Genomic DNA, 20,818 nt, shown 5'->3' with positions numbered 1-20,818 from the left:
AGCGCCTGCGTGTTCGCTTCCTGTGTACGTACACGTCACGTTAAAGTGAGCCAATCGCGTGCAGACTCTTTAGATTTCAAAATAAAATCCCTGACCAAGCCCATAGTAGTGACCACGTTTTAGCTGTGATAATCAATTCAGAATTAATTTATCGTTTTATGTCACTTGAAACTATGTAATGCTCTTCTATTTGCTTATTAATGTGGTAATAGTAACAAACTATTAATTAAAAAAATACACCAAATAATAGTTCCTGAGTGCAGCCACAGCTGCAGCTCACCTCTCCCCATGGGGCTAGGTCAGATGAGGAGATGAATTCACCAGTGTGTGATGACTAATGGGACTTTAACATTAGTTAAGCGTTTCTTGCATTTGTCTTTGCCATTCAGGTTTTCTCAGCACAAAACTGTTAAATTTGATTTCCAGACAAGAAGTTTCCACTAGTAAAACCATTCCAGACATTTGGGTGATGTTCCCAGAAACGAGTTGACTACTAGAGCTCAAATTGATTGTCTGACTTCAAAGTTTTGTCTTTATATTCATATCTCAGGTCATGTGACAGTTTCTTACACTCCTTGTCACGTTGATGTCAAAAGTTACTTCTAAATGTTTGGCACAGAAAAGGCCATCTATTTATTTACTTTGTAGAATATTTCAGGTCATATCAGTTAAACACATATTTGGAAGAATGAATCATCCGGGGCCTCCAGGGTGAGGTCATCCAAGCAGGCTAAATAAAGCAAAATACCTTCAAAATAAAAGTGATGTTTAGCTGCTTTCCTTTGAAGTTATTAAAATTATATTTGTTTACATTCACACTGGGTCTGGGTTCATCATACTCAGACAAACTGACTCTGCTGATAACTCAGTTAAAACCTAAAACCAGCAAACATGAAGACCTGCAGCCTGAAATCAGCAGACATGGTAAGAGTTTCTAAAGAAAAATACAATCGAACTGAAAGCACTTACCTCTGGGTAAATTACAATCACATAAAACCATCGGATACTGGCACGTCGTGGTAGTTTCCTGTTATACAGGATGCACCTGCCAGAAGAACTCAGTTTAACAAATTTAAATTTAACTTGTTGTTTGCCTAAAGTTTTGGGAAAAAATCCCAAATTTTGGGTAAATTTACAAAAAGGGGTTGAAACTGAAATTTGCACCAATCCATTCTGGGCGCCTTTTCGATAAGGATGCACAACAGAGATAAATTGGCTGTACCTAATAATGTGCCTTCCAGATTTCTACAACCCCCCAAGACATTTTACAAAAACAGTCATTCACCACACACACACACACACACACACACACACACACACACACACACACACACACACACACACACACACACACACACACACACACACACACACACACACACACACACACACACACACACACACACACACACACACACACACACACACACATCAAGCTTCTTCATACTATTTTGTAAAGACAACATGCACATTGAGAGGAGTGTGAGAACAGAGCCCTGTGGAACATCGTTTTCTGACACATTTTATACCTGCTGGTCTTGACGAGTTACATTGTAGCAACAGCTGCCCTGGGGAACACTGGCAGAAGTGAGGGAGCTGAACATAGATGCTGCCAGTCCTTCCAACCACCACCAGCAGGCAATGTGGTTTGAGTGTCTTGCCCAAGGACTCGACAACTGCGACAAGCAAAGCTTGAACCTGCAACTCTACGATTACAAGGCAGACACTTAACTCCTTTGCCTAATTTAGGATCAGTTGTGTGTCAGTTTGCACAGGTATAAAATGTGTCAGTGAATACTGTTCCACAGTACTCTGTTCTCAGACTCCTCTTTATGTGCATGTTCTCTTTACAAAATATTATCAGGAAGCTTGACGTGTGTGTGTGTGTGTGTGTGTGTGTGTGTGTGTGTGTGTGTGTGTGCGTGTGTGTGTATGTGTGTGTGTGTGTGTGTGTGTGTGTGTGTGTGTGTGTGTGTGTGTGTGTGTGTGTGTGTGTGTGTGTGTGTGAAGAATATGAAGTGTAGATTATGAGGTGATGAATATGTATTTTCCAACACTAACATTCAAATGCTAATACAAATGAATCAAACCTAAATATTTAGATCAAAGCCATCATCCATAGTTAAATAGACTCACACAATCTTGTAAGCAACTTCCTTTTTACTATGTTTGATAAATATTTTATTTTAAACCACATCTCTTGATAATAACATTTTACTTTCTTTGACATTGAATGTGCTACTACAAGTTTACCCTTTAATTATAGATTCACTAGGATAAATACAATATTTATCTTTCACCAAATAGAATATTTACTAAGAAATCACAATGTAACCATAGAGACACTACTGTGTTGTGTATGTGTGTGTGTGTGTGTGTGTGTGTGTGTGCCTGCTCTGCTCAGGTTGGTTTATGCTTGACACGTCCGCGAGGTCCGCACGGCTCCGCTCGGAAAAGTTGCGTCATTTTGCGTCATCTTAACAACCACGCCCCTCCACCGCGCCTCCGCACGGCCCAAAATTTCCGCAACACGCACCAAGGAAATTTTCTAACCACGTGGACGGTCGGATGTGGAAAAACATGGCGGACCGGCAAGAACTAGTGTGGCAGAGGTTTGTAAATACAGACATTTTTACGATTCAGCTCTCAGAGATCACCGTGATCAACATGTTGTTAATAATTCTTAGAGAGAAATAGCTCGCACTGTCAGAAAAGACGAGGACGCTGTTAAAAATGCTGAAATGCCATGTTGTAAACAGTAATTTCTACTTCTACTATGGTGTAGTGTTGGATGCATTCCGTAGAGCTCCATGCTGCCCCGTTCAGTTTGGGAGAATATTGGCTCACCGCAGAGACGAGCCTCATGAACCATAAACGCTGCAAGTTGTGAAGCGCGTTCCATCCGCGAGCCGCATCACCAAGCGGAAAGTGAATGCGTCAAACATAAACCAAGCTTTCTCGATCCCCAGTGAGCCGTGAAGGATGGCTGCTTATACTGAGCCAGGATCCTCTGGAGGCTTCTTCCTGTCAAAAGGGAGTTTTCCTCTCCACTGTCGCTACATGCTTGCTTAGTATGAGGATTGGTGTAAGACACTGACACTAGTCAGTGACTCGATGCAATCTGCTGGGTTCCTCATATAGGAAACGTTTTACTGATTGGCGTAATGAACTGACCTGTGTGGAATATTTACTATGTGAAGCGCCTTGAGACGACTCTTGTCGTGATTTCGCGCTGTATAAATAAACTTGAATTGAATTGAATGTTTAGATTTCAATATTTAGATATTTAGATTAAATCTGACTTTATTATTTGAATTTAGATTTTAAACATTTAAAGATAATGATGCGGTTTAAAAAAGAAATATGGTGAAAAATGACTGAAATATCAGACAAAACTTTTACATTTATGTTATAATTTAATGAGAAGCAAATTTGGTTGATTAATTGTGTTTTAGCGTGATGTATATCTGTAAGGCAGATCACTTCACACATATCAATGGTTTCATGCATTTTTCTTTCTTTTTTCCTGGGAGTTTAGCTGGAATTCTGGTTGGGAGGGAGGCAGGGTGAGGTGAGGAGGAGGTGGACCAGAGGAGGAGGAGGAGGGACGTGGATGGGTACATTCACACATAAACTTTCCCCCTTGGCTCTGCAGCAATAAAACAGGACTGAATATGGGAAAGTCTTTGTGTGTGCTGTCTGCTGTGCTGTTTTTGGGACCTTATGTTCTGGGAGACAAAGAGAGGGTACCAGTGGAGAGGACCGAGGTGGTGTCTGTGTCTCCAACAGCAGCAGAGACAACGCTGCTCAACAGCACAGAGAGAGAAAAGCAGCCAGATTCCTCTGATGTCAGCAGAAACAGAGAGCAAATCAGCAACAGGAATGACAAAGACGGAGACAAACACAACCAACAGGATGAGAGACAAAGACTCGGTAGGTTCCTCCCAGCCATAGGAGAATAGACTCAAACCTAATTAAGTCTGCATGTCCAAACCATGTTCCGGTTGTCTAACAGAGATCACTCTACATGCATTTTGTAAATCCAGACTAGTGTAAAGCTCTCCTGGTTGTTTCTGTTGGACGTTTTTGCAGGAAAAATCTCCCAAAACCAGAACAGATATTTAATTTTGACTTGAGTGTTGCTGGTTGTTTCCAAATCCATGAATCATATTCTACCCTCCTGACTTCAATTACACCCTGTAGGATTCCCCTTGTCTGCAGCACCATGAGACATGCAGCAGAAGAGCTGAAACCCCTTAAATGTCTGTTTGAACTGACTCTGGCTCAATTGAGACATTCCACCTTAAAAAAAACCACCTTAACCTTAAACTTCAATCAAATGTTTGTGTTGCATCTGAAGCAGTTCCTGCAGAACATCAGTCTGTAAAGAGAAAATTCTTCTCTTGTTTTACATGCAGACTGTCCTCCCCTCGGTCTGGAGTCCCTGCAGGTTGACGACAGCCAGATCCGAGCCTCCTCCCAGCAGCGCTCCGGTCTTGGCCCCCACAGAGGGAGGCTGAACATCCAGGTCAGGCACTGAGGATACAAACTTTCATTTAGTGTTAGTAATAACTTGTTTAGAGGGTTAATTATTAGTTATTTAACCTACTCGTCTCATCACCAGGTAAGTTTCACATTAACTCAATGAAATAATACTGAATTAGTCTGCAGATGCCTGTGGGAACAAGAGGAGAAAAATAAAATACAACCTGGTCATTTTAACGGACTGCTCCTATTTAAACCAAACAACTCCATTAATCTTTAAACACACCAGTTAAACCAGCCCACTGATTTTGACACTTGCTTTTCTTCACATGTAAATTATAATCAGATCTGACTGTTTTGTAGTCTTTCTGTGACGCATGACGTAAATAATCTGGTGAATCTGCACTTCTCTAGTTCTGCAGTTTTAAATTTCATCAGTCTTGAGGTAATTACTGAAGAACTGGGTCAACACCAAACTTATGCAATGCTTCGGTCAGAGGCTCAGGGCTGAGGATTCCACAACTTACAAAAAAAAACATGTCTGGATGTTTTCAGTCTGGCATCGAGGATGGAGACCTATACGATGGAGCTTGGTGTGCTGACTCTAAGAACCAGGACCAGTGGTTTGAAGTGGACGCGCTCCACCTGACCCTGTTTACTGGGGTCATCCTGCAGGGTCGAAACTCCATCTGGAGGTCAAGTAGTCCAGATCCATCCTGGAGGCTAAGAGCCTGTCTGGCATGATGTGTGTTGAGTGTTTCTACCTGGCTGCTCACCTCATGGCCCTCTGGTCTCTGTTCTAGCTGGGACTGGGTGGAAACCTACAAAGTCCAGCTAAGTAACGACTCCATGAACTGGCAGACATGCATGAACGGGACACAAGAGGCGGTAGGGCTTTCTCTCTCCTCTCACATGAAGAATGTGCTAAAAGTGAAACAGCTGCTCGTACGACGAGTCAAAAATCCTGTTGATTATGAACGCTAAAGATGCTAGATGCCCAAGCTTCCACTCAGCTTGTTTCAGACAGGAAGTTGCATGTGAGTCACCTCCCTGAAGCTGATAACGTGTTTTAAATGGAACAGACTGAATTGTGATGCTATGTTTACAATCCTACGTGTGCAACAGAAAATCATTTTTACAGAAACATATCTTTTAATAACAAACACTAAATTATTTATGTTTCTTACCGTGTAAAAGGGTTCAGATTTAATAGATTATTCTTTTAACTACCGGGTCGGAATTTTAATCCCTTTTTTTGAAAACAAACAAGAGATGTGTTAAATTTTAGTTTTCTTTGTAGAGTTTAACCAGAGATGTTTGGGGTCAAAGGTGAAGTGTCAGTAGACTAAAGTATCACAGAAACTCTCATCGGTACAACAACCTCTGAACCAAATAGTTTTGGTTTGTTATCATTTGAATATTTCTGTTTTTATCAGCTAAATTGAGTAGAGCCATAATAACTCCAGTGAGTGAATGACCTACTGGTTACGAAGACTTTAAAAGAAAACTGGAGCTAAAATAATCTAACAAATGATCTAATGAAAGGATGAAATCCTGAATCCAGATTGAGAGACGTTCAAATATCAGAGGCAGTGGCAGATCTAGGATTTTCTGGGGTCTGGGGCCATCAACAGTCTTAATAGGGAGGCCAAGTATTAGTCCAACATTCAGACACAAAATTCATGCTGGAAATTCCTGCTTGGCTAATCCAGGACAGGGGCACTTCAAGGGGCCAGTCAGATTTCAGCAGGGGCCAGTGCTCCTCTGGCCCCACCCCTAGAATCGGCAGTGGTTGTAGGATACTCAAAACACCGGATGACTGGAACCATCAATAACCAAAGCCAGAATAGTGACACTAAACAGTTAAGCAGAAACAAAAAATACTCCCAAGAACAAGAATTATAAACACCAATGAACCCCAAACACCTGGAGATGCTTCTGTCTGGTTCCACATGATCCTTTATTCAACAGATACTTAAAGGGAACCAGAATCCAGAGACTCCAGTTCTTGGACTGCTTCCAGTTCCCACAGTGGGCCGTTTTATCCACATCCGCCCCCAGACCTGGTACTCCAACGGGACCATCTGTCTCCGTGCTGAGATCCTCGGCTGCCGTGTGGATGGTAACACCAACATTCCTGTCATTCAGATGAAGATGGTCACATGGCTGAGACCCTCCTCTGTTGTTTTCTCTCAGATCCAACAGATCTTCATACCAACGAGGAAGAAAAGGGATCAAAGGATGAGCTGGACTTCAGACACCACAATTACAAAGAGATGAGAAAGGTTCAAAGAAAGCACACCTTGGTCCAGGACCTGTCCTCGGGTCTGCTAAAGCTTCTCCTTGTCCCTCTGCAGCTCATGAAGTCTGTGACGGAGGAATGTCCAAACATCACCCGCATCTACACCATAGGGAAGAGCTACACGGGCCTCAAACTCTATGTCATGGAGATATCAGATAACCCCGGCAAACATGAACTTGGTAAAGATTGAACCTCACGTTTAAACATTTCTGGACCACAGTTCACCACACCTCTCCGGTTACTCTGAGTTTAGCCTTTCTGGGGCCCGGGTCTACATCCTGCAGTGTTGACATGACCCGGGTTCTGCTGCAGAACCACTCAGCCGGTCTTGTGTAAACAGACTGATTTCTTTGTGATTTTGTAGGTTTGAGGTTTGAAATGAATACGGTTCCCCACACGAGCTGGGAAGCAGAAAGGAAGAGTGGATCAGCATGTTCTGATTTCCTCTCAGACACACGAACAGATTTAAGACCAGCTCACTCTCAGGGAGAGATGGTGGGAAATGTTCTTACTCACGGACAGCTGGTGTTGATTTGAGAGGTTTCACAAGTCTGACACAGACAAGGCTGCAGGTCTTGGATTTATGAGTTCTAGGAAGTTCTTATCGAGAACTATCTTGGGTTGTTGGAGTTTGATTTAGGAATGTTTGCTGTTGAATGTTGTCCAGCTCCAAAGTGTTGCTTAATCCTAGAGAAGAAATGTGTTGGTGTCATTCTCCAACAAATCGGGCTTGTTACTCCACAGCTGACTCAGACCGACAGTCCTCTACGTTTTCCTCTCTGCAGGTGAACCGGAGTTTCGCTACGTGGCCGGGATGCACGGAAACGAGGCCCTCGGCCGGGAGCTTGTCCTGAACCTCATGCAGTATCTGTGCAAAGAATACAAAAAGGGTAACCAGCGTGTTGTTCGCCTGGTCACAGAGACCCGGATCCACCTCCTACCCTCCATGAACCCAGATGGATATGAAGTAGCTTATGAGAAGGTGGGCTGGGATTCTGCTTTAACACCCTTATGGTTGCTGGTTGTATTCCTGACCCACTGGTCTTCTGCAGGGCTCAGAACTGGCCGGCTGGGCCGAAGGACGCTACAGCTTTGAGGGGATTGATCTGAATCACAACTTCCCAGATCTCAACAACATCATGTGGGATACACAGGAGAAGGCGGCGGATAAATCCAAAGTTCCCAATCACTACATCCCCATCCCGGAATACTACACTCAAGAAGACGCCACAGTAAGTCCTCACGTTGGTGCTTTAATTGATCATGACAGGGACCAAAGCTTTAGACCTTTCAGAATAAAAGCTACTACAGGAAAGTGAAACTCTATAAACAGCAAGTGTGATTAGTGTAGGTGCAGTTCAGGAAGTGGATTTTATCATAAACAAGTCACAAAACACGTTGAGGAAACAGCTCGTTAAATGTGAAGAGTAATCATTTTTCTGTATTAGATGTTCAGTCAGAAGAGCTTTGGAACATTTCAGAGGAATGTTCTGGTTCAGGTTTGTTTCAGCGGGCCTCAGATCATAAATCACTTCCGAAGCTCAAAAGCTAAATTGTTATTTTTCCCCATCAAACAGAGAAAATGTTCCAACTTTTTCAAATTCATTTCAATTCAATTCAAGTTTGTTTATATAGCGCAAAATCACGACAAGAGTCGTCTCAAGGTACTTCACATAATAAACATTCCAATACAGCTCAGTTCATTAAGCCAATCAGTAAAAAGTTCCCTATGTACCATGACTCACTGGGGATCGAGAAGACAGAGCACACACACACACACACACACACACACACACACACACACACACACACACACACACACACACACACACACACACACACACACACACACACACACACACACACGCTCTCATTCATATTTTCACACACGGCCAGACCCACACACACACACCAAGTAGTGTTTCTATGGTTACATTGCGATTTCTTAGTAAATAGTCTATCTGGCGAGAGATAAACTTTATTGTATTTATCCTAGTGAATCTATAATTAAAGGGTAAACTAGTAGTAGCACATCCAATGTCAAAGAAAGTAAAATGTTATTATCAGGAGAGGGAGAACGTTAAGTGGTTAGCAGCAGTGTGCTAGTCGATGGCCCCCTCCATGAGGGCACCACAGCTCAGCAGAACACCAATGTAGCTTCTTTTGGGGAGAAAAACACTTAGAGAAACAATAAATTTAACAGCTGAAATAGCAGGAAATAATACAGTTAAAGAGCAGATTGTAGAAGAAAGTAGTCGAGTGTGAAAAGTGGTCAGTGTGTCCTTCAGCAGTCTAAGTGTCAGACTCGAAGACTGGGTTCGGGAGTAAGAGCTTTATTTCAGACTGCTGGCTGAAAGCGGTGCTGGAAAGGCTGACGGTTGGATGAGGTCTGAGTAAGAAAGGTGGAGGTTCAGCTGTATTAGCTTCAGAATACTCTGATCATGGATCACGGTGGAACGATGACTGAGTGAAGAGCTGGTGTGGCGTCTTCCATATATAGACACGGATTGGCGCAGGTGCAAGGTGGAGGGAATCCCCGCGAGGGGCATGCTGGGTAATGTGGTCCAAGACGAAAGCCGGTCAGCTGGGAGAGCCCGGCCTGGGGGCTTGGACTCTGACAGGACCCCCCGGTCCAGGGACGGCTCCAGAAGTCCCCAGGCCACCTCGGTGGGCCCAGAAGTCCGAGATGAGGGCAGGGTCCAAGATGGAGCGGGCCGGCTCCCAGGAGCGTTCCTCGGGGCCGTAGTCCGCCCAATCTATGAAGTACTGCTAGCCCCGACCCCGGCGGCGAGTGTCCAGAATGCGCCGGACGGTGTAGATGGGCTCACCGTCGAGGAAGCGGGCCGGCGGAGGCGCTGGAGCCCGAGGCGGCAGGAGGGAGGATTCCACGTAAGGCTTGAGCCGGGAGGAGTGGAAGGTGGGATGGACGCGAAGGCTTGTAGTCAGCCGCAGCCGGTACGTGACCGGGTTGATGACCTTCTGCACGGGGTAGGGCCCGAGGAACCGGGGAGCGAGCTTCCTGGAACCGACGCGGACCCGTAGGCCTGCCGTGGACACCCAGACCTTGTCCCCTGGAGCATAGGAGGGACCCGGGCGGTGCCTGTGGAGATGTTGGTGTGAGTAACGTGCGTTGGCCCGGGTAATGGAGGCCCGCGCCTTGATCCATGCGTTCTTCCAGCGCCTCACCAGGGATTGAGCGGCCGGCACCGCGACTTCGGGTTCTTGGTGGGCAAAGACTGGGGGCTGGTAGCCATAGCAGACCTCGAAAGTGGACATCTGAGTGGCCGAGGAGGTGTGGAGATTATGAGACAGCTCCGCCCAGAGGAGGTACTTAGGCCACTGCGAGGGCTGAGCCGAGACAAAGCAGCGGAGGTACCGGCCCAACTGTTGGTTCGCCCACTCCGATTGACCGTTGGTCTGTGGGTGGTAGCCCGAAGACAGGCTGACAGAAGCTCCCACTAGATGGCAGAAGGCTTTCAAGAAACGGGCCGTGAACTGGGGACCACGATCTGAGACCACGTCGACCGGGAACCCGTGGAGACGCACCACGTTCTCCAGAAACAGTTCTGCAGTGCGTCAGGCCAAGGGGAGGCCCGGGAGGGTGATGAAGTGAACAGCTTTGGAAAACCGGTCAGTGACCATCAGGATGGTTTCGAGGTCGTTGACCGCCGGGGGACCTGTGACGAAGTCCAGCCCCACATGGGACCAGGGGCGGCTGGGCACCGGAAGAGGTCTGAGGGTGCCAACCGGAGCCTGGGTGGATGCCTTAGAGCGGGTGCAGACGTCACAGGCGCTCGTGAATTCCTTAACGTCCCTCTCCATACGTGGCCACCAGAGAGCCCGTTTAAGGAACCTGAGAGTCCGAGAGAAGCCCGCGTGACCAGACAGGCATGATGAGTGGGCCCAGGACAACGCCTCACTGCGACAGGCCGTGGGGACGTAGAGCTGACCGGCGGGGGTCTCTGGTGACGCTGGGTCACCCCGGAGGGCGTTTTGGATGGCCTCCTCCAACGGCCACCCAAGGTGGGCCACGAAACGGTGCTCCGGGAGGATGGGCGCCGGCTCGGACGTGGGCGCTGAATGTGTGAACTGGCGGGAGAGGGCGTCCGCCTTCTGGTTTTTTGTCCCGGGGCGATAGGCGAGATGGAACTCGTAGGGTTCGTAGAAGAGGGCCCAGCGAGCCTGGCGAGGATTTAGCTGCTTGGCGGACCGTATATGAGTTAGGTTCTGGTGGTCAGTCCAGATGGTGAACGACTGAGTGGTGCCCAGAAGCCACTGCCTCCATTCCTCCAACGCCCATTTTATGGCCAGCAGCTCGCGATCCCCTACGCCGTACTTCTGCTGGGTGGTGGAAAACTTCCTGGAGAAGTAGGTGCAGGGATGTAGCCTGTCGTCGGGGCCGCCTTGGGACAGGATGGCGCCAGCGCCGACATTCGAGGCGTCAACCTCGACCACAAAAGGGACTGCCTGATCCGGATGGCGCAGGATAGGAGCCGATGTGAAACGAGCGACTAGGTAGTGGAAGGCCCGAACGGCATCTGGGGTGAGCCGGAACGGTTGACCAGGAGGGCTCGGTCGGGTGAGAGAGGTGAGGGGTGCTACAATGGTGCTAACGTCTTTGATAAATCGACGGTAAAAGTTGCAGAAACCCAGAAAACTCTGCAGTTGCTTCAGGCTGGTTGGTAGGGGCCAGTCCTTCACCGCCTGGACTTTCTGAGGGTCCATAGTTAGACCTTGATCTGAAATCAGGTAGCCCAGGAATGAAACGGACCGCTGGTGGAAGGAGCACTTCTCGGGCTTACAGAACAGGTTGTGGTCCAGGAGCCGGGTCAGGACAGCGAGAACATGGTGGTGTTCGGCCTCTGACTTGGAGTAGATCAGGATGTCATCCAGGTAGGCAAACACCCACTGTCCCAACATGTCACGGAGGACATCATTGATGAAGCGTTGGAAAACGGCGGGGTTATTGCACAGTCCGAAGGGCATGACCTGGTACTCCCAGTGACCGGTGGGGGTGATGAACGCCGTCTTCCACTCATCTCCAGCTTTGATACGGACCAGGTTGTAGGCGCTCTGGAGGTCCAGCTTGGTGAAAATCCGCGCCTGGGAGATGGCATCCAGGGCCAGGACGTGAGGAGCGGCAGAGGATGGCGATCTCTGACTGTGATCTTGTTCAGTCCTCTGTAGTCAATACAGGGGTGGAGATCACCCTCCTTTTTCCTCACAAAGAAGAAGCCTGCAGCACCTGGGGACGACGAGGGTCGGATGAAACCCTGCTAGAGGGCCTGGTCGATATAGTCCTCCATAGCTCTGGACTTGGCGGGAGAGAGAGAAAAAAGGCGCCCCCCCGGGGTGGACTGGTTCCTGGCTGGAGCTTGATTTCCATGTCGTATGGACGGTGAGGCGGCAGCGCGGTGGCTCGCTGCTTATCGAACATCGCGGCCAGGTCCCGATAGGGCAGTGGCAGATTGGGTGGTGCGGAACCGGAGCCACCCTCTGGGCAGTCAGGTAGGGGTGGAGGAGGAGGACAGAGGTGGGTCCGGCACTGGGCCCCCCATTCCAGAAGGCGAGCTTGGGACCAGGAGATCTGCGGGTCGTGGAAGCGGAGCCAGGGAAACCCCAGGATCAGAGGAGAGGAGGGAGCATGGATGATCAGGAAATAGAGGGTTTCCCGGTGGCCCTGGACTGTCATCTGGAGAGACTGCATTCGGTTTTGGACAGGGTAAGGCTGGAGGCGCCTGCCGTCCACCGTGGTCACTGGTACAACCCTCTCCAAGGGGGTAGTGGGGATCTGTAGGCGTTTAGCCAGGTCCATATTCATAAAATTGTCAGCGGCACCCGAGTCCACCAGCGCGTGCATCTGGAGCGAGGTCTCGCCGTATAGGAGGGTGACGTGCAGAAGGAGCCGATTGGAAAGGGCAGGGGCTGGAGGCAACCCAGGCTGAGCGACCCCGAGACTCAGTGGGTTCCTTCGTTTCCCGAACGGAGTGGGCAGTTCATGCGTCTGTGGTCGGGGGAGCCACAATAGGCACAGAGACCCTTGCGCCACTGTCGCTGTCTCTCCTCTGGAGGAAGGTGGCCCAGTTGCATGGGCTCCTCAGTAGCAACGGGTCCGGGAGCAGGCGTGGGGGGACGAGGAAAAGGTCCAGGCGCCCTGGATGGGCGAATGAGGGGCTTGGGCCGAACCAAAACCCGCTGATCTATGCGCAACGCCAGATCCACCACTTCATCCAGGGTCTGGGGCAGCTCCTTTCCCGCCATCTCATCCCGGATGTAGGTTGCCAGTCCCTCCAATAAGACAGCTCGAATGGCAGAGTCATCCCACCGCAGCTTGGCGGAGATGGTGCGGAACTCCGACGCATATGTGCACACAGAGCGCTCCCTCTGGCGGAATTTTAGGAGTCGTGCCTCTGCCCCCATTTCGCTGCTGGGTGGAACAAACGTCTTTCTGAGGGCGGCCACAAATGCAGCATAGTCATTGCACTCCGGTGATTTGGAATTGTAGAGCGCAGCGGCCCACTCTGCCGCGCGTCCGGTGAGTAGGGAGGTGAGCTGTGCCACCCGAGAGCGCGCAGTGGGGAAGTGTCCTGGGTGGCACTCGAACTGCATGTCGAGGGTAGCGAGCAGACCGTCTGGACTCCCCATCTCTCCATTCCACTTCTCCGGGAGACTGAAGTGTGGCTTGCAACTGGAGAGCATGAACCTGCTGCTGGAGTGCCGTGACGGCAGTAGACAACTGCATGGAGAGATCGGTCTGGGAGTTCAGCCTGGTGTTAAGCCGGTCGCCCTGGGCGTGGAGCTGAACGTTCTCGTTCGCCAGTTGCTCCATCTTTCTCTTCATCTGCTTGAACTCCGCTGGATTAATTGACTCAGTCATCCTGTCAGACTCGAAGACTGGGTTCGGGAGTAAGAGCTTTATTTCAGACTGCTGGCTGAAAGCGGTGCTGAAAAGGCTGACGGTTGGATGAGGTCTGAGTAAGAAAGGTGGAGGTTCAGCTGTATTAGCTTCAGAATACTCTGATCATGGATCACGGTGGAACGATGACTGAGGGAAGAGCCGGTGTGGCGTCTTCCATATATAGACACGGATTGGCGCAGGTGCAACGTGGAGGGAATCCCCGTGAGGGGCATGCTGGGTAATGTGGTCCAAGAGGGAAGCCGGTCAGCTGGGAGAGCCCGGCCTGGGGGCTTGAACTCTGACACTAAGTGTATAGCAGCATAACTACAGAGATAACTCTGGATAACCTAGCCTTTTAGATGGAGGCATGTTGGAGGCAGGGCAAGGGAGAGCCGTCTTTACCGACTGTACACTCCACCTCCCTCTACTCCCCCACTTGTCCAGATCTGGGCTAACATCAGGTTTTAACCATAGGCCCTATCAAATAAAAATGTTTTAAGCCTAGTCTTAAAAGTAGTCTTAAAACAACATAAATTCACCACCCATCCTTTTATCGTTGTGTAGCCCAGAGCATGAAACAAATCATTACATTCCTGCATGAATCTGAAAACCAGCGTTTGTTTGTCGGAACAGAAATTAGAGCTGTTAATCATTTGTCTTTAATTGAGTTTTAAGGTCTGAATCAGCAGCTTCATCTTTGGATTAGAGCTGTGGCAGATTCTCAGTCACAACCCAAGTGAACCTCTTAGTATCCACTGTCATCCAAAAGGATTCTTCAGCTCTGATCTTGGATTTGGTGATTTGTTTGGGTCTTTATCGCTTGATGAATGATTTTTAACCAACACATGAGGGGTTCAGATCCATCTTTAGAAAACAAAACCAGGCAGAACTAAAGGTCTGAGACCACCTCCATGGTCCCTTCATGTTTAACCTAAAGGAGGAGAGAGGATGCTCCCCAGGTGGATGTAACTACAGGGGCAGGAATCCTTCTGAAGTCCTGGGTCATCACCGTTGTTTCACCAGAAGGTTCTAGATTATCAGTGACTGAAGCTTGTTTTTATTCGAGTCCCTCTGCATGCTCAGGTTGCTCCAGAGACTCGAGCCGTCATCAGCTGGATGCAGGACATCCCCTTTGTGCTCGGTGCCAACCTCCACGGTGGAGAGCTGGTTGTTACGTATCCCTATGACTGCACCCGAGACTGGGCCCCCCAGGAGGACACCCCCACCGCCGACAACGCCTTTTTCCGCTGGCTGGCCTCCGTCTACGTCTCCACCAACCTGGTGATGGCCAACCCCGACCGGCGTATCTGCCACTACGAGGACTTCCAGCAGCACAACAACATCATCAACGGCGGCGCCTGGCACACGGTTCCTGGCAGTGAGTCGTCTGCCTGAGACGTCTGGGAGGCATCCTGAGTGTGTGTGTGTGTGTGTGTGTGTGTGTGTGTGCGTGCGTGCGTGCGTGCGTGCGTGCGTGCGTGCGTGGGTGTGTGTGTGTGTGTGTGTGTGTGTGTGTGTGTGTGTGTGTGTGTGTGTGTGTGTGTGTGTGTGTGATCTCCTTTTAGTTTATGATCAGAGGGAAAACAATCATCACCTTCTCTGATGATTATTCTATTACAATTTTAGACACAGTTTAAAGGTTAGTTTGTCTACAGAGATGAAGCATCCTCACTGGTTTAGATCTTTTATTGGAGAAAGAAATTTAAAACTCATTTTCATGACCATTGGTTTTTCCTGCAGACAGAGCTTCCAAGCATAAATGTGTGTGTGTTTTCTATAGGTATGAATGACTTCAGCTACCTGCACACCAACTGTTTTGAAGTGACGGTGGAGTTGTCGTGCGATAAGTTCCCTCATGTCAGCGAGCTTCCCTCTGAGTGGGAGAACAACAAAGAATCTCTGCTGGTTTATATGGAGCAGGTCGGTCTGGATCCTCAACCAGGAAATAACCTGATCTGATGGTCCTGCTCAGCAGCTAACATCTCCTCTCTCAGGTTCACAGAGGAGTTAAAGGAGTCATCAGGGACAAAGCCAAACGGGGGATAGCAGATGCAGTGATCAGGGTGGAGGACCACGACCACGACATCCGATCAGGTGAGGGTCTCACCTGGGAATTCATTGACTGATGATGTGAAACCATTCCTCTGTGAGCGGTGACAACCCATACAGAAACACTGGTCACTGGTTACCCCACTTAGATCGGGGATCTCCTCAGCTTGGATGAGGGGGGGGGGGGCATCTATGGATTTTTTTTTGCCTAAATAATTGAACGTCACGGTCTTAGTTAACAAACATGTAGCCTCATTATGATAAATACTTCAACTCTTCCTTCTCTGGTTCTCCTCCTCACCCCCTTCTGCTCCAGCTATCTGACAGATGTGAGCAAAGGAGGTGAAACTGCTGAGACGTCACAGGAGGAAATGGCATCAGGCTCACAGATGCATTCTGGGATACGTTCTTATTTGTTTTTGTTTGGTCTGCTCTCCTACAGCTGCTGATGGAGACTACTGGCGTCTGCTGAACCCTGGTGAATACAGGATAGCGGTTTGGGCCGTGGGTTACTTCCCATCTATACGTCGCTGCCACGTCGGGATGGAGCCACGTCCCACAATCTGTGACTTCACCCTCACCAAAACACCCATCCAAAGGCTGAAGGAGATCCGGGCCAAAGGAGGAAAGGTCCCACAGGACCTGCAGCTGCGGCTCCGTGCTCTGAGACTCCGTAAGCTGAGAGCCAGCACCAAAGCCATTAACCAGAGGAGGAGAGGCCAGTCCTCATGAGCCTGGACACAACCAGAAGAGACAGGACAAAGGGCTGGGAAAGCCCCAGGAATAATCTGGAACCTGGGCTTAAAAAGTCTGATCTATGAAACCATCATCTGAGCCAACGACCACGACGGTTTACGTTGGGGTTCGTGTGATTTAAAGTCTTCTACTGACAGCGAAGTGGAGATGTTGAGGTGTTATTGGTTTATTTTTGTACTGACACTTTAGTGACTCACGCACATACACCATAGCAGGAACATCTGTTCCACCAACACAGACTGGCACAAGAGGTTTGTTTTGTTTCTTCAGTTGATCATTTCTCTGTCAGCTGGTCTGACGGGTCACATCTGCTCTGGTTCTTCCCTTTATTGAAAACACAAGCTCTGAAATAAATCAGAAGTATGGTGAAGTTCATGAGGGTCTTCCAGCAGGAACTGCTTGTTTCAGGTCAAAGGTCAGATGTTCTCCTTTAAGGTGTTCTGCTAGAGAACAGAATTCATGGTTCCATCAGCAAGTGGTCCATATTCTGAAGCAGCAGAGCAGCCCCAGACCATCACACTACCACCACAATTCAACTGTAGTCACAAGCCAATTTACCGGGCTAGCTCCGCTCTTCTAGATTTTACAAATATCTCAGGGTTTGGCTTGTAATCGATGTAGTGGGCGTGACAATGCCAGCTGCCAACAAACACTCTTACTCTGTAGGAGTTGATCTGAAATCACCACAAACCCAGAGCTTCTAATTCTGACCAAAAATAGTTCAAGCAGACAAAGAAGAGGCGCAAACACCCCCCCCCCCCCCCCAGTCCATGAAGCTTATGTACACTTCAGGTTAAGACCCTTTCCAGCTGTTCCTTTTATGCTGAGGAGACAACTGACTTTACCTATAGCCTAGGATGGAGGAAACACTTATATCAATACCTCGGGATGGCATTTACAACCAGCATCTCACCTTTGCTTGGTTACTGACAGGAGACCCCACTCGTAAATCTTTTTTTCGTTCCACGAATTCGAGGAACTAGGTTTTATTTCACGCAGATGAAAAAAGAATAATAATCCAAACGAAACCCTGACAAAGCGGGTTAAAAAGTTAAACAACTCTTTGCCAATAAACCGAGTTATAGCAAAGTTGAAGAAGAAGAAGAAGAAGAAAGTATCATTTCTATAGCGCCTCTCAAGATAAAAATCACGAGGCGCTTCACAAAAACAAAAAATGTAAAAATATAAAAAAGCATTTAGAAAATGTTTAAAAATATATTAAAATTAGCATCAATAGACAATTGTGATTAAAAAATGTTAAGAAAGAGAGAGAGTGAACAGGAAAGAGGGAAATCAGTGGATCCTGAGGAAGGTGGAATAGGTGGGGAGAGCAGAATAAAGAGAGAGTGGTGAAGAAGGTCATACAAAATCCAGCTTGAACAAGTGAGTCTTCAGCTGTTTTTTAAATGAGTCCACTGATCTCAGCCTCAGGAGGAGAGAGGTCCAGAGTCTGGGGGCCACAGCAGCAAATGATCTGTCACCTTTGGTCTTTAGCCTGGTGCTGCACAACCAGTAGGCTTTGATCACTGGACCTCAGGGACCTGCTGGGGGTGTAGGGACTAAGAAGATCACCAATGTAAGATGGTGCTTGTCCATGTAAGGCCCTATAGACCAGAACCAGGATCTTGAAATGAACCCTGAAGTTGACTGGCAGCCAGTGAAGCTGGAGGAGAAGCGGGGTGATGTGGGTGTGTTTGGAGGACATGGTCAGAAGCCAAGCACAGGCATTCTGAACCACCTGTAGACGGTTCAGGGAGGTTCTGCTCAGACACGTGAAAAGAGAGTTACAGTAGTCTAAGCGTGAGGAGATGAAGGTGTGGAGAACAGTCTCAAGTTCAGAGCGGGACAGAATGGGACTCAGCTTAGCAATGTTCCTGAGATGGAAGAAGGAAGAGCGAACAAGAGAACTGACATGAGAATCCAGGGTGAGAGCTGGGTCAAAGGTCACGCCAAGATTCCTGACGGAAGGTTTGGTGTGAGAAGCAAGCTGACCAAGAGTCTCTGACTTTGGGAACCAGCTTGTCTGGGGCACAGATGAGGATCTGTCTTATCTTCATTCAGCTGAAGAAAGCTCCCAGCCATCCAGGGTTTGATAGAGTCTAAGCAGGTGTGTAACAGCTGCAGCTTAGACATCTCATGGGGCTTAAAGGAGATGTACAGTTGGATGTCATCTGCATAAAGATGGTAGGAGATTCCTTTGAAGGAGCTCAGGATGTGCTGAAGAGGAAGCAGATAGAGGAGGAAGAGCAGAGGCCCCAGCACAGAACCTTGTGGGAAGGTTCTGAGACTTCTGTGAATCAGACCTTTGAGCTGAATAAGCTCTCCAAAAATGACACTAGGTCAGATTATCACAGACAAAAAGCTCAAAGCAAAAGCTTCCTTCTTTCCATCTCTGTACCTCACACACTCTTCCCATCAAAGGCCATCCTCCAGACCCAGTAGCTCCTTTTTATTTACTCTGTCCCCTCCTTCACAGTCAATTCTTTGTTGCTTCAGACCTCAGACTTCCTGGTCACGTGTTCCTCTTCTTCTTGCTACTTCTCCAACGGCCCCAAAGAGACCATAAATCTTGGATGTCATGATGTCACCTTTTCTTCTCCCGGTCTTCATCCGTTCACTTGTTTCTTCTCAGCGCCTCTTGCAGGCTTTCCTCTTCTCTGCATGCTGTTGACATTAGCCCAATGTTGCCCCACCTTCTTGCTTGTCGGGGAACAATTTTATCGATTCTAAAAGTCTATGTCTTGTTTGGATAAACCATTAGCCGGTGCACCTGGACTTTCTCCAGAATGAGCCTCCTTACCTCCTCCACTTCTCCGGAGTTCAAAAAGGTTACCACAGAACCGTGAGACCGAAACAGCTCGGTAAAGGCAACTAGCAATTTACGACTTCAGGGGTGATAAGAGACAAGGCTGTTGGGACACACACACACGGATACACCTTGGGAAGCCTAGAATTGATTTAACATAATGAGAGACATAATCCAGACTTAATTCCATACATTAAAGTCTGATTGTACTCCATACGACAGTTTTCCAGATGAAATGGGACACACACCTTCCAGAAAGCTCTGCTTCCGTCTCATCAGTCCAGTCGTCTCTGGGATGTAGAGGTGTTTTTGGTCAAAGTGAGATCTCTTTCATGGGACACCAGCCCTCCTAGAACCTGGCGTGTTGCTTTTTCAGATCATTTAACCTACCGAGATCTTAATTCTGCAGGTCTGTTATCTACCAGGTCTGGGTGCGAATTGGTTTTTCATAAGCTGATCACGGGTTTTCCACACAGCAGGTTGGTTACCATCCAGATCAAACTGGAAAAACTAGAACATGATGCAAAAGTTCATTTGTCAGTTATTCAGCTTAGACTGAGAGACCATTTAAAGGCTCAGGAATCCTTTGCTGGTGTTCTGAATTCATTAGCTGACTAGTGCGAGACACTGAGTCTAGAATATCAAACCTTTTCACAATATTCTACTTGTCTGAGATTTTGAATGTGGGGATTTCCTCAGCTGTAAGCCAGAATCATCAGTTATTATATATGAAGTCTGAAACATCAGCCGCTGCATGGAATGAGTCTGGCTCGTATTCGTTTCACCTCTAGGTTGAATAACTGACATAAATGAGCTTTTCCACCATGTTCTAAATCTTCAAGTCTAATTTAAAACTCTGTTCCTTTAATATCTGACAACTACATCTAACAATCACTCAGGTTGTCCTCATCTGATTCTGAAACCTGTTTTCTAACATTTAAAAGATAAAAAACAGTTTTTTTACATCAGCTTTTTAGTTTCAGATAAAAACAGCCCATTTCTTAGCGCAATAAAAAGGCAGCACTGCAAAAGAAGTTGATACTTTATTAGTGTGATAATCAGACTCCTGTGCACAGACACGTATGAACCAGCAGGGGGAGCACTCCGCTCAGCTGGTGCTCATAAAACCGAACCCTGAACATCCGTCTCACCTACAGCTGAAGACAGACACAACATGATCAAATAAACAGCTTCTTAGTTACATGGAGTGAAACTGGCTGATAAGACACTTCAGTGTGTGTGTGTGTGTGTGTTTGTGTGTGTGGTTAAATAAAAGCAGCAGTGATCACATTCAGCTCAGTCAATTTCAATTAACAAATACAAAAGTCTTAATTTAAATGTCTGAGAAGTGAAGTGACTTAAGGTTTTTAAATAAAAGTCCCTGAAACCACCAGACTGGGAGTGAAACAGGAAAAGCAAGCATGGAGCAGTGAGCCGAGGTACGGAACGAGCCGGAAACACCAAAATCTCTGCGTTTTCTCCCCCACCTCTCCACGCTCTGGGTGTGTGTGTGAGACGCAGC

At 47.7% G+C, this 20,818-nt stretch overlaps 1 protein-coding gene across 1 annotated transcript; it reads left to right on the top strand.

Moving 5' to 3' along the window:
- The first annotated feature begins 3,597 nt into the window (after positions 1–3,597).
- On the top strand, positions 3,598–16,692 carry cpxm1a (carboxypeptidase X (M14 family), member 1a). Its single transcript, XM_015969352.3, has 13 exons — positions 3,598–3,933; positions 4,419–4,528; positions 5,041–5,180; positions 5,289–5,373; positions 6,457–6,607; positions 6,682–6,770; positions 6,843–6,966; positions 7,573–7,769; positions 7,840–8,019; positions 14,769–15,063; positions 15,466–15,605; positions 15,680–15,779; positions 16,177–16,692. The coding sequence occupies exons 1-13, from the start codon at positions 3,675–3,677 to the stop codon at positions 16,464–16,466; spliced, it is 2,160 nt and encodes a 719-aa protein (XP_015824838.3). The 5' UTR covers positions 3,598–3,674; the 3' UTR covers positions 16,467–16,692.
- Positions 16,693–20,818: the final 4,126 nt, after the last annotated feature.

This window comes from Nothobranchius furzeri, chromosome 18, assembly GCF_043380555.1.
Source record: "Nothobranchius furzeri strain GRZ-AD chromosome 18, NfurGRZ-RIMD1, whole genome shotgun sequence".
In the NCBI taxonomy this organism is placed as follows: Eukaryota; Metazoa; Chordata; class Actinopteri; order Cyprinodontiformes; family Nothobranchiidae; genus Nothobranchius; species Nothobranchius furzeri.
The sequence above is the reverse complement of the archived record's forward strand: the minus strand, read 5'-3'. Positions and strand labels throughout refer to the sequence as shown.